The 14,668-nt window shown below is 40.3% G+C and overlaps 1 protein-coding gene across 1 annotated transcript in view; it reads right to left on the reverse strand.

The window, feature by feature from the left end:
- exoc4 (exocyst complex component 4) overlaps window positions 1-14,668 on the reverse strand; it is a 115,106-nt gene that overhangs the window by 40,379 nt on the left and 60,059 nt on the right. The window contains exons 12-13 of the mRNA XM_034863444.1: window positions 2,265-2,367; window positions 1,212-1,328 (exon numbers count right to left, since the gene is read on the reverse strand). Of these exons, the coding sequence (XP_034719335.1) occupies window positions 1,212-1,328; window positions 2,265-2,367 (220 nt within the window). The remainder of the gene's footprint in view (window positions 1-1,211; window positions 1,329-2,264; window positions 2,368-14,668) is intronic.

A 14,668-nucleotide genomic window follows, 5' to 3' on the forward strand; every position in this document is an offset into this window, starting at 1 on the left:
AGACAAAGGGAGCCATACTCCTCTAGAAATTTGGAATATTTGACAGCTGACATATAGAAAATCATGCCAACTGTCTGGATCTTGACTTTGGCACGGCTGTAATCTTCAACCTGCCATGAGCCTGAGTTGAATAAGAAAGGCTGCCAAAATAAGCAAGATCAGCCTGTGGTAATATGTGGTGCAGTCGATTCAGGGATTCAATTCAGTTCATTTTTGGGTTCACTTTATACAAAGTTGGTGGAATCTATAGCTAAGTTTAACGGTTGCTCTGTAATGTACCAGTAGAAGGGGGTAAATATGTTTTGTATGCAATTGTATGTCAACTGACCATGTTTAAGGGAAATAATGATTCTCACATAGACACATACACAGACAGAAATATTATTGAAGCGTGTAGAAAGACATCTCTCTAAAATAAGCACAAGCACAGTGTGTGTGTGTGTGTGTGTGTGTGTGTGTGTGTGTGTGTGTGTGTGTGTGTGTGCGTGCGTGTGTGTGTGTGTGTCAAAAATGCTATGTTTCTCAGGGTAGGTCAGCTATCATAATCACATACTTGCTTTTTGTAGAAAATGGACCTGGGACACAGAAAATGTTTGATACAATGTGTGTATGGGAAGTTATATAACCACGAGTTAGCTTCAGCTACAAACTCAAAAGATCAAGCACTATTTTAGCCACAATTATGATTCTGTGAGATTGGTGACAGGCTGGGCATAATGGTCATAGAGCAAAAACAGAGAGGGCGAAAGTGTGTTGAGTCCGCCTGCCCCTGAACCAATTGAAATCACAGAAACCTGCAAGGTAAGTGTACTCAAGAGAGCCCTCCTCCATTGAACAGAGGGACACAGGGGAAATGGTGTAGATGAAACAGGCATTGTGTGTTTTTTTAAGCCTCCTTAACTGCTCACATGTGGGTATGCTACACACTTGCACACTCAAGTGCAGAACTTGTGTCACCAAAAGTCAAAGATTGTTTACAGTTTTGAACTGTCAATTATATTTGTACAATCAATGTACAATCCAAAAGAAATATGTGAAGCGTCTAGAGTCCAGTTTTTATTGAGTGATCTCTTGATTAAACTGGGGTAAAAAGTACATTTGTGGTGCCGATTTGGACTGCCTTCCTGTATGTTGTACAGATGTTCATTGTAATTAATTTCCCCTATGTAAGTATTTATTTGGTAAGTTTATATATGCTGGATGTTCCTCACCTGCAGCAGGGGTCTCTGGACGCCCAGCACCTTCATGGTATCAGCGCTGGCGAGGATCTTCAAGGGGTCAGCTGCCTTGCTCACTGCCTCAATTTCCTTGTTGATCTCTGTTCGCACCTAATTGTTCAGTGACAAAGGTTTTCATTATATGGTACATTTTAAGTGGATTTTTTTTAAATTCAACCTCTATTCAATCAGGGAAAGTGAGAACCCCACTGATGACCTCCCAGTCACACGCGCTCTTCTCTAACCCTTAGGCCACCAATGCCTTACAATAAGGCTAGAGTAATGAAGAACCTCACGTTTGTGTTTAAAACAAAAATCTTTTTTTTTTTTTTTTTTTTTTTTTCTTTCAACCCTATGTATTTTAGTTTTGATATGACATTTCCAGAAGGTGAAGATGACGTCCCCATCAGTGTAAACAAATGTCACTGTACTTTAAAACAGTTTTTATTATTTCATGGAAAAACAATGCCCGCCTCAATATGGCCTTCTGGGTAGCCACTTAAGGATTGAAATTTCTTGACGAACCCTTAAAGCCTAAGTCTGAGTTGGCATTATGTAGCATTTACATTTATTTTACTAAAGCAGCTTTAAAACCAAACCCACAATGTATTAAAAGATGCAGAGGTGTTTTATGTTATGCAGGCATCTCTTTTTTTGTTTCTGTGAACCAGCACACAGGAAGCAAACCACCGGCTTGGGAATTAAAGTGTAGTTGGGTTTGAGTATTGTACGGATTAAGTAGTACATTGGCCCCCAGCTCTAAAACATTGTGTTATCTTGTTTTGTCAAATTTGAGAAGGCCAACTGACATTAAAGAGCCCCACAATTTCTTTTTATGTCTTATATAGAACGAAAGGTGCCAGCTATTAAGCAACAAGAACAGACTGTACAAATATGTTTTTAACATACAGTGAGTACCAGTCTGTTATTTAGTGTTACGAGTGTTTAATATGAAAAATGTCATTTCTGCTGTTCAACTTAAGCATTGCTTTAAGTGCCGACGTGCTCTGTCAGATGGCATACAAGGCAATTGATCATGTCACTTACCTGGTTGAGGAAGAGGTCATTGATGTAGTAAGTGAGGAAGGCTCGGAGCTGGCACTGCTTGGCCTGACCTGGCCCCATGTTCATCTCTATCTCCTGAATGAACCTGCAAAATCAAGACAAAGAGACATTTAGAAAAGCTAGCATACCACAACACTACTTGTGAGCAGAGGCTAATTCAAACACCAAAATGTTATCACAGGAGCAATGAGACACAGGCTTGTGACCAGCAACACAGTAACCTTGCATCAATGGGTCCAACAGCGCAGTGAAGGGTAAGATCTGTCGTGGGAACTCACTTTGGAAAGCTATGTATTACTCTCAAGTTGCTTTTAAACAAGGTAGTTTAAGTAAAAGTGCTCCAATGGAGCTGCTTGTTACCATTAGTGCAATACTTTAATTCAGCTAACTCTCAGATGGCAGCCATGAAAGTGTCCAGCTTATCTGTAAAGCAAGCAGTAAACTACACAGTAGAATAACTGCAAAAAATCTGAGCGATTTGCAATGTTAATGATACATAACGATCAGAGCATCAGTATGGCTGCTCTCTGAATTCCCCCAGAGAGCTGGTGTCTGGTTGGTCAGATAGGGTCAGACAGTAATGTATGGGTTGGTGAAGGCACATACACACCTCGTTTGTCAGAGAATCATTGGTCACTGGCCTCATCTCACACACACCACAGGGCAAACCATGCAAGACCGAGTGCCTTCTCAAGCGCTCAGCACATATAAATGCACAAATAAATCAAATTCTTCACAACAAATTCTTTGACCTACAACACCTATAATATTTATGACCCAAACGTATAGAAGAAAGGGATGGAAAGAGAGTACCAAGAAAAGGAAAAATGTTATTTGAGAAAACAGTGAAAAACTATGGACAGAAATTGTAAATAATACAGGAGTAAAACTACAAAGATGAGTCCAGATTGTGTAAGTTGGACAAAGCCATTCATAACAAGCAGGAGGAAGACGCCATTGCTTGGAAACAGTGTGTATGCAGTGGGAGTCCGAACCAGGAGGCTGCAGCATTGCAGACAACCAGGGACACACACAGGATATGCAGGAAGTATAGATCAGTGAAGGTGGATGATTGATTAGCGAAAATTAGGCTTGTATGTATGTGCACATACAAGTGTGTGTATGTGCACAAGTACAGACACATTCAGAGAAACGCACAAGGAGCAAAAGCTGTAGGACAAAACTTCTCAGAATCTGTACTCAATTAGTCAGCAAGAGCTGTGAGTGTGTGTGTATGTGTGTGTGTGTGTGTGTGTGTATCGTTGTGTGTCAGAGTGAGAAAGAGAGACAAAGTGAATGAGGAACCTAAATCCTTCGTTGATTTCCATTGAAACCCCCCAAAACAGAAAATTAAGTAGAATAAACTCTTCTGTGGCCTCATTAAAACCTTGCGAAATAATGGGAGCCAGATATAAAGACTCCGTGTATGAATATGTAAAGAGCAAAACTTAAATGCTCTTCAAAAAACAACTTCATTTACAAAAATTGATCCAAAGGACAAACGTTGCCAGTTTAAATATGCTTCGTGTTGTTCTGAGATCAATCTCGTTCTGTCATTATTGTCATTGTTTCAATACAAGCGTCAAGATGATGGATCTTCAAGTTAGCGTGTGAGCACAGATGGATTTTTGTAGGCAGGGGTGATAACGTTTGAGTAATGTAGCAGAGACGAGGCAGTAAAACTGCTTTGTCTATCCACACGGCCATCTGGAGCCAAGCCGCAGGCCCCTTCACGAGGATACTGAGCCCCTGGGTGTTTAGCCAAGGTAACAGGGCTAAAAGCGCTGTTGGGGCCGGCAAGTGTCAGCAAAACGGAGGATTTTCTTCTTTTTTTTGTGAGAGGATTCTTAAAAAGAATTTGGAATGTAAGGCTGGTTAAAATGCACATAGATAAATAACATGGGGCAAAGCACAGCTGAGCTCAAAGATTTCCAAATGGATCCTGAAAGAACATCTCTCCAAGCTCATTAGCATTACAACCACAGCTTCCAAATGTCTACTTTGCTGATGGCGTGACATACTGCATCGAGAATAACAGCTTCTGGTGAAGATGATGGTGGTGATAACAAATGTTAAAACACACACACAGACCCAGACACACACACACACACAAGCCATCAACTTGTCTTAACTCCAAATGAATCTCAAACCACCAAAGGCTGTACAAGGCCATTTGCAGAAACTCGCACTCTGAGACGAACCTCTTACACAGAAATATGGTGAGGCAGTCTGACCTCTCACCAAGAATGACAGCCAGCCTCATTTGATCTCTCCAGGCTACAACTGAGCTCAATTTTAGATTGGTCTAAATTGACGTATTCACCAGTTATCATGAACTACTGCACTACTACTAGGGGCAGCAGTTCGCTCTGTATTAGAGGCGGCAAAAAAGTTTTCTGAAGTCTCTCTACATTAAATAGTCAATACCACATAAAGGCCAATTTAATGGTAGACAAATCTACAAATTCCAAGCCTTCAGTTAAATAGTACTCATTCAAAGAATGCTTTTAAAAACTCAGTAATGGTGTTCGCTTCAGCTTATGAGGCTGTTTTAATTGGACCCAATTGACAATGTCAGTGTCATTGCCAGGTGATAACAAAACACACCAGTTAACCATATGGCAGCTGTACGCAGCAGAGGTGTCGGCCAAGTCGCAAAGGAGAAGCTGTGGAAGCGCTGCAGAGACACCGCAGCAGTACACGGTGTGGTCTCGCCCCTGTGTGTGAAAGCTTAATAACCTTAAATAATCTGCTTATGTACTACCTTTTCACACATGCACACTCTTTCCAACTGGCCTAAAAATACTGTTGCAGAAATTTGCACACAGACTGGCATGCAGCAAAGGTTGTGATAGCGGGCGTCAATTACAAGATGGTAATTAGAATTACATCATTAAAAAGGACAAGACCAAGTGCTAATTGATTTACTGACTAAAATAATGAGTGCTGCTGATCATAGTAACAATAAAATCATAAATAATGTGCTTCTGATCAAACTATTTAATTAATGACGCTAAAGCAAAGCAGATTCTTGACAATATGGAGCTTTTGTCAAGGGACAAATCTGCCATTACTGAATTATACGTTTTTAGAACCGATCACATATTTAAGTTTAAATGCTGCAACTTAGATGTGTAATTAGAGCTAACACATATAGTTGATTACCTGATAGGTTGATTGAAAGAACAATAATTTGGAAAATATTTTGACAATAGATTTATCATATAAAAGGGTTTCTTGGTACAATCCCATTTACCAAAACATGGTAACTAAATGACAGACTCCTCATTTGATGGTTAGGCATTATGCTTTTTCTGGGTCCCATTCCTTGAAAACCAGATGATTATTTCTTGACCAGAGGCGCAACACCTGCAGGCAGACACAAAACATGCATTGAATAATTTTTTCATCTAGAACCCCACAGACTTGCTTTACCCTCACTTGTCCATCCACTCTTTACTGTTCTCAAAGGTGTTTAAAACTCATCACACACCTTCTCAAAGAGGGTGTTTTTTTTTTTTTTCAAATTCTTGTCGGGAGTTTGCCATAGCATCGTTGTGCTCCCGTTTAGGGTGTCTTCTCTGGATCCAACCAGGCTGGACCTGTTCCACTCCATTCCAGTTTCTTACTAGCAACTGCTGAAGTTTGCACTTGACAGGATGTATATAATTATCTGACATTAGGAAACAGATGTCAGGAGTAACAGGGTCTGGAGTATGGCATCTAATTCTAGATGCCATGCCCTTTGTGTCAAGGGGTTGTGGGGTTCGAATGTTTGGGCACCCAAGGTAAAAATTTGTATTAATGTGCATAGAGAAGCCAAGAAAAGATCGACAAACTTCCAAAAGGCATCAAATGACAGATAAGACATTCGTATTATACGTCAAAAAAAGGTAGATTTTATTTCCATCATTTACTCTTTCAAAATGGCATCTGCAAAAGTTTGGGCACCCTGCAAAAGTAATACCTTGTACTGCCCCCTTTGGCAAGTATCACAGCATGGAAACGCTTCTTGTAGCCAGCCAAGAGTCTTTAGATTCTTGTTTGAGGTGCCTTCGCCCATTCTTCCTTCCAAAAGTCTTCCAGTTCTTTGAGATTTCTGGGCAGTCTGTCATGCACTGCTCTTTTAAGGTCTATCCATAGATTTTCAATTATGTTGTGGTCAAGAGATTGTGAAAGCCACGGCAAAACCTTCAGTTTACGCCTCTTGATGTGTGTGGATTTTGAGGTGTGTTTAGGATCATTATTCATTTGCAGAAGCCATCCTCTCTATAACTTCAGCTTTTTCACAGATGGCATCAAGTTAGAGTCCAATATTTGATGAAATTTTGATTGAATCCATCCATTCCAATTTTTGCAGACGCCAGTTTTTGGTTTTCTGTTATTTTTGAAAAGGGTAAATGATGGAAATAAAATCTAACTTTTGTGAAGTATACGAATGTCTAATCTGTCATTTGATGCCTTTTGGAGATTTTTCCATCTTTTCTTGGCTTCTTTACATTAATGCAAATTTTTACCTGGGGTTCCTAAACTTTTGAACCACACTGTACGTCAAAAAATGACATTCCTGAATGAAATGATTTATTTTTAAGGATTTGGCTAATGAGTGATGGCTCTCTGATTATTCAGAGAAAGCCAAAGTTGGATTTTTTAAGATAGCTAAAACAAAGAGACAGGGACAAATATGTTCTACAGCAGCAGTTCTAAATTCATTTCCCGCTGGAAACTAAACCTGAGATAACAAATGCTTCTTTAAATGGAAAGGGTTGGGTTCCCATCATCCATCTCTATCTGCAGCAGCAGCGTAATGATGCCGAAAGAGAAATGGGATAAAGACAAAGATTTAAGAAAGACAGCAGAATAAGAGTGTGCTAAGATCGATTAGAGACTCAGCATTTTTAAATCCCCCAGAATTCCCCCCAGACACGGACCTATCAGCTATGGTGAATTCTAAATTCGCTGCATAGAGAGGAAGGCTTGTTCTGTAAAGACCTGTCACACATCAAGGACAGGACACGCCGCCAACTGAGAGAGGACGCAGAGAGTGAGTGTAGGCATGTTTGCCTACCTGTGTCTGCGGCACATACTCAATCAGTCTGTCTTTGTCAGCGTTTGTGCCTGTTGAAATGCGTATGGTCTTCCCATACACCGCCCACACCTCTGCCAGACTGTTTGTATCCCTCTCTTGCCCTGATGCTAAATCACATATGCTGAAGGCTTTTGGCACATTTGCACATGTGTGAGTGTGTGTGTGTTTAATGTGACAATATCTGACAATTCAAAGCACATTGCTATAGCAATGCATTAAAGAATAAGTCAACTGAAAAGATGGTTGAAAAAAAACAAAAAACATTCTATATGGGTGCTGGCATGATCCAGATCCAGAATTCCTTTTTATCCATAAGATGTATTGCTTGAGAAAAATACTGTATATGTACACTTTTCAGTATACATATATACAAACCCTGAGCAATTACCACCACCACCACTGGATGGCACTGTGTCAGCTTTCTCCACCAGCTCAGGCTGCAAGATCAGTTGACTGAGGTCTATTTTGTTTTTATCAAAAATGGTGTTGAGGAAGAATTTAGATTCCAGTTGGTGTGCACCATCTGAAGCCTGCAGATGACAGGATCTGTGTACTGGTGTGTGTGTGTGTGTGTGTGTGTGCTTGTGAGCTATTTTTTATTGTGACAATACGGTGTTTGATTAAGTGTACCAGCATTTGTGCCTGGTGAAATACATATGGTCTTCCCACACACCGCCCACGCCTCTGCCAGAGTCCCTGCTGTTTGTATCCCACTCTTGCCCCTGATGCTGTATCACATTCGCTGAAGGCTTGTGGTGTATTTGCACATGTGTGAGTTTGTGTGTGTGTGTGTGTGTGTGTGTGTGTGTGTGTGTGTGTGTGTGTGTGGGAGAGTGTGGGGGGGGAACAAAAGAGGGAAAAGTGCAAAGATGCATTATGTAAATGATGTGCTTGTGTGTCCACATGCTTACAGCAGCAGGGATAAATGGGCTTCATAATCAGGACCGTTTCTCGGGAGAGTAGGACTAATAGAATCTAGAACAGAGGTCCATCCTCCTGTAACCCAGCATAGACTTTGTAGAGACCACATTGGAAGACATTTAGGGCCCTATCTTGCACCCGGCTTAGCCCGGCGCGAAGACCAACGCAAGTGTCTTTGCTAGTTTAAGACCGACGCAGTTGTTAATTTCCCTTCCTGCGCCCAGGTTGTTTAAAAAGCAAATGCACCTGCACCCATCTTTGCATCCATGGGCGTGCTGGTGTTGCAGGGAGGTGTGTTCATATGAATTCTTGGTATAAAAATATCTTACGGCAGCAGAAAGTAATTGGGCCATTGACCGACAAAAAACCTGGTCAAAAGTCAGTAACGCAGCATTTCGTTGTTATTTTAACAGCGCGTTAGTAAAATGCGCCTAGGCTCGTCCACAGAGCGCACACATTACGCTTGACACTCTGAATGCTTTTTGCATGTTACGCCCAAAACACACCTATGAATTAATGAAGACAGTAACTACAACTATTTTGAACCATTCCGCCGTCAAACTAGCAAAAGTGGATTTGGACACGCTGCTGCGCCAGGCGCTCCACGGCATGCGCTTTGATCGTTAAAATAGGGCCCACAGACTTAAACTTGACCGCCATGCAATTACACAAACACTTACAATTGAATGATAAACATCTACATATGTTTAGATAATTCTTGAAAGGCTTGTTGCGTAAAGGTACCCAATTACATTTAACGTGCCTACAGAGTTCCATCTGCAAAAACCTGCGAAATATCCCTTATAATAGTGTTCTAGTAGGATTTGACAGGATTTGAGACTGATTTCTCCCGAAGACAGGCATACAAGCATAAACAGAATCAAACTAAACAACCAAAAACTTTATATCCTTCTTCTCCTTTCTTCTAATATCAGCAAGCTATTCCTTAAATTGTTAGAGGATTATGTGGACCCTCTTGGACACTTGAAAAACACTGCGAAAACTGCCTTAATGTATATTTTCGCGTTAAGACACCCAGAACTGTATCACGCATACTCTCAGTGAGAAACGTATTTAAGCAGGTGATAAGTGAATACAGAATTGATCAGGGACCACGTGAGTTTATTTATCAATTGCAAGTTTGTAGCCTTGACTGTTGAAAAATTAAGGAATTACCCCGGACATTAAGTCTCTTCTTTTGGATTTTATGTGATGTGTCAAAACCGCCGGACAAGTACCTAGCAACATAATTTGCTAATTTAATTTGTATATTTGCAACAAATGGCCATGCTGTGTGTGCGTAATTGTGCATCCACACGTGTATTGCTTGCATACACATTCACAGTATGTCTGTGCACCTGTACAGTATGTCTGGGCACTCTGTGTGTGTGTGTGTGTGTGTGTGTGTGTGTGTGTGTGTGCATTGGCCTGTCGCAGTGTGGTGCAGACCAATTAAAACGAGGGAGATTGATGACCAGGGGCTCTGAGTAGCAGCAGCAGCAGTAGCAGTAGCAGACAGCTGCTTCCTGCAGACAACAGGAAATGAGATGGCCTTGTTTAGCTGACGCTGCCAACGCCAACACCACAGAGCCTCAAAGACAAATCACCACCGTACCGCTGCTAGTGGCCTACTCCTCCATCTTCCCACAGCGGGCTCTCCACCCTCCATCTCTTTATCTCACTCTAAGTCTATCCAAGACTATCTCCCTTATTAGTCTTCTCTTTAAGAGTAATGTAGTCAAGGTATGTTCAGTGAATACAGCATAGGAAGTACAGATGCTACCTCTATTATTTGATCCTAAGCTGCCACATGAAGCCTTTAGCCATTAATTGTTTGGTGTTCATTATTGATTTTTCTCGGACAATTTAGGAGCATTTAGCAAATTTGAGTCAGCTTAAGCACAGATTGTACAGTAAACTAATGAGATTAATCATGTGGTCAGCTCTGTTATGCTGAAGCAATGCATTATTATTAGGCTAAATTTCAGTGTACTTGCCTTACTCAATGATAACAGCATGCTGTTGCATTATGATCTGCTGCTAAATCATTGTCTGCCCATGTTTTAATTATAAGATTAACGGTTGTGTGTAATAAAGGTCTATCCAGCATTGCAAAAATGCTCCACTCCACTTAAACTTGGTTTCAAAGACACACACCTTCAATGGCGCGTTGCCTAAGGCAAGAAAATCATAGCAGCAGGGGTGCAAACCTGTCCGCTGCTGGTTCATTCTTATTCACAACAGCTTTCAAATTTTCAGTGGTCCAGATGTTTTTCTTTCTAAAAGGTTTGTCACTGAAGTATGAATTTATATAATGGGCTGTCTCCGCTGTCAACTGAATGGTAAATACTGAAATTTCTGGAATATAGATGGACTCACAGCTTTACTAATGAGTCTGTAATGGGCAGTAAAGATCAGTTATTATGACACAAAGGAATAGAAGCATCAAATAGTGTGAACAAGTACATGCTGCTTAATGAGGTCCTAATTTGTCTTAATGGTATATGCTATTACATTTAGAATTCTAGATAATCTGCTGGTCTTCTTTATTACTATTTGAATCAAAAGCGCTTTTGCACGCCTCTTTTCTGGGGCAGGTGCATCAGAAAAGGCAAAGGTTACCAGCAATGCTTGTTGAAAAAGGAAGGTCTATGTGACCAAAATATTGTGAAATATGGTATTTGCATGTATAATGGACAGTTAGCGGGTCTTTTTTTATAACAAGTACTTCATTATTAACACCCAATTACTAAAAGTCGCAATATTGCAACTTCAAGCATCAAGCAGTTGTATAAAGGCTTGTTCTTGCCATTTATATTAAAGTTTTGTGTAAACCTCCCCTGTGGAACATAGAGCACATTTACCATTCACTTTTAATAGCAAATAACTGTTGCAATTTGTTCTGTTTTCTTCTTTTACTATCCTGTTAATGGAGAAGAGCTGTGTGTACATTGAGCCATTAAGAGCACAGAGTGGCAAAGATGCCTCAATGTCACAATAGGAGGGTACTCGGACCGAATTATGGCTTTTGTGCGCACTGTACAATGTCAAACAATACAGACAGAGAGGCAGGCGACGGAACGATTTATGGCTGGTCCCATGGTGTGTATGTGTGTGGCCCCTTCAAACGCCAAAATTTCTTAATGACCGGCACCGATTTCTTTGTTCGCACGCATGCACGCACGCACACACACCTACTCAGATAGGCAGGTGCAGACATAATACTTTATTTGGTTTGATTGTACACTACTCAATGCTTAAGTATTTAAGTGTTTATCGCCTCCTTAGAAAACAAGTCTGATTAATAAGCTGAACATTAAGTGGCCTCCCACAGGTGAAATTTACAGAAACTGGGGAAAGGGGACTGCTTTATTAAAGTAAGGAAGGAAAAACAAAGCTGATAGAGTACAATACAAGAAGCAACACTTATAAAGTGTAGGGGTGTACAATTCAGAAAATGTCACGATTTGATTTTTGGGCTAGCGATTCAATTCCAAATCAGTTTTGGATTCAAAAAGGATTCACAGTATGTAAATGAAGAGTTACTTTTCCTATGTATTTATGTCGCATATATATAGAACACATATGTGTGTGTGTGTGTGTATATATATATATATATATATATATATATATATATATATATATATATATATATATATATATATATATATATATATATATATATATATATATATATATATTATTCATGTGGATTTGTTTGTTATTTTAATCCTGTTATGTCGTATGTGTATGTTGTGTGTGATGTCTGTAAGCTACTGGGACCTTGAACTTCCCTTTGGGGAACAATAAAGTATCTATCTATCTATCTATCTATCTAGAATTGCAATAAGAATACGAATTGATTTTTTGCACACCCCAAATAAAGTGACTATTTTTTTCTAATTTAAACAGTATCTACAGCTTATTCTAGGATCCCTTTACTTTGGCAGTTTATTACAGTACAAAAGAGGGCTTTTACCAAAGAAACAACCGCCAAGTCCACATGAATAAGGTAGATCAAACTCTAGTTTGGGCTCTATAACAGAAAACACTGCCTGAACATACATTTTCTCTTTAAGTCTGGGCATCAAGAAGGATATCAAAGTTACCCTCTGTGAGAAACATACAGTTTTTGCAGAATGTGTTGACGTGGCATTTCTCTCTGAGTTATTTCTCAGTTTCAGCTAAAGCTGAAAAACTTGGGGTCAAAGGATAAAAACAGAGGGCCTAATTAGAGCCTAATTAAAGGTAGTATCTACACTATGATTAAGTGGCCTTAACACAGAACCAGAGAGAAAGAAAAAGAAGAAAAAAAAAAAACATTTGCCAGCACAAATCTCATACCATTTTTTTTTTAATTGTTTGAATTTCTGCCTTAGGAACAGTCTTCACATAAGTCTAACTTTAGTTAATTAGTTGTATGAGTAAGATGAGAACCGATAAAGCAAGTGTTAGGTCCATCTATTCTGACCTTCGTAAACAGTGACACGCCCACACACAATTTGATCTTTTCTAATCAGAGTTGAGAGTGATGATATAGATTCTTTGTGCCACTGACACTCATGGTTCAGTGAATGACTCAGCAAGACTGAAATGGCAACTATCCCTGGGAGAGCTAAGTGTGAAGGCACTTTTCAATTCGCCTGGAAACTACTGAGAAAAACACTTAACCTGTACACAACACACAAAGGGCTGGCAGCAAAGATGGACATGAGGAGTCTATTTTGGCCCAAAGGGGAAAGTGAATGGAAAGTCACCCTGAAGAAAGCCGGCAAGTCGAAGTGAAAAGGATCGTTGTGAGGAAATGGAAATGGTTTCAATATTTTCTCAACGATGCAAGGGCCACAGGTGTAACCCGACTGCGCTATATATATATATATATATATATTTATGTGTGTGTGTGGGTGTGTGGGTGTGTACATACACACACACTGTGTACACACACACACACACACACACACACACACACACACACACACACACACACACACACACACACACACACACACACACACACACACACACACACACACATATATATATGCTGTATATAAATACAAATAAAACTATTTTGCGGTAACAACAAAAACATCGGCTTATCGTACATTCCCATTCAGGTGTGTGTGTGTAATTCATTTCTTCATACCTCCAAGCAAATACATACTAGCACTGTATGCTAGCACTGCATAATATCATTGACGTCTAAAGGTTGATGCATTCTTTCAAACAGGTTGCTAGGTGAGCCGTTTCACATCACATTCTCCTCTGATTACAAAAAACACTTTATATTTATCACCTCTTTTCCCTTTTCTCTCCCGTGCCGTTATGTCTGGTCTCTTATCCACTGTGACGCTTCAGACTCGTCCCTCTCCCTGATCTTTCTCTCTCACCCTCGTTCCCCTAATTCCCCTGCTTCTCTCTATTTTTGCCTCTACATTGCTGTTATCTGTCTGTGGCACCATTTCAATCTCTCTCTTTCTCTCTCTCTCGCTCTCTCCTCTTTATGTTAGTGTAGGACTTTCCATCCTGTGGCGTCCAGGTAGAAAATTGAAATGGTTCTGAAGGCTCCATTGAAGCCGGATTGAATTTAAAAAGAGAAAGGGCCATAAAGCAAACCATTGGTGAAAGGTCTGTAATACAAAGAAAGGGCTCCCCAAACTATGACAGTGTTGACAAGGAGAGGAGGCACGAAAGGTGAAGATGTGTGTTAAGAAGAGAGGTTAAAAAAAACACACACAGAGTAGCAGGAAGAAGTGAGAGTAAGATGATTGAATAAGGAAGGAAAGAAAGAAAGAGAGAGGTGGTGATTGAAATTGTGTAAAACCCTTCATTGGCATGAAAAACAGGCTATTACCCATCACGCACAAGCAGATAGACAAACACCTTCACGTGCGTACACCCTTGATAGTGACAGCTCACAGAAATGCCTCAATCACGGTTTGCATGGCCTGAAGGGAGCGAGGTGACAGGTCTCATATTGGAGACGGCCAACAAAATGCAATTCCAGGAAGTCAGCTCTAGGGCGGTGTGTCTGTCATACCTACAGCTCTGATAATACTCTCACACATCACATTCAACTGCTGAAATAGTCACCTCTCAGCATATAGGGCATATACAAAAGGAACGTGGATTCACACAGTAGGCAGAAGTATCTTTGCACAAATACAGACAGACGTACATATCACATTCAAGCCTTTCTGTATACATTACTGCCAGGGGAAATATGATGTTAGGGGTTAAATTATTCATTGATCCTTTCATAGCCTGTCCAAGTCTGCTTGTTGTTGTGTGTCATGTCTTGGTCCCTGAGTGTGTGTGTGTGTGTGTGTGTGTGTGTGTGTGTGTGTGTGTGTGTGTGTGTGTGTGTGTGTGTGTG

This window comes from Etheostoma cragini, chromosome 23 (assembly GCF_013103735.1).
Source record: "Etheostoma cragini isolate CJK2018 chromosome 23, CSU_Ecrag_1.0, whole genome shotgun sequence".
Lineage (NCBI taxonomy): Eukaryota > Metazoa > Chordata > Actinopteri > Perciformes > Percidae > Etheostoma > Etheostoma cragini.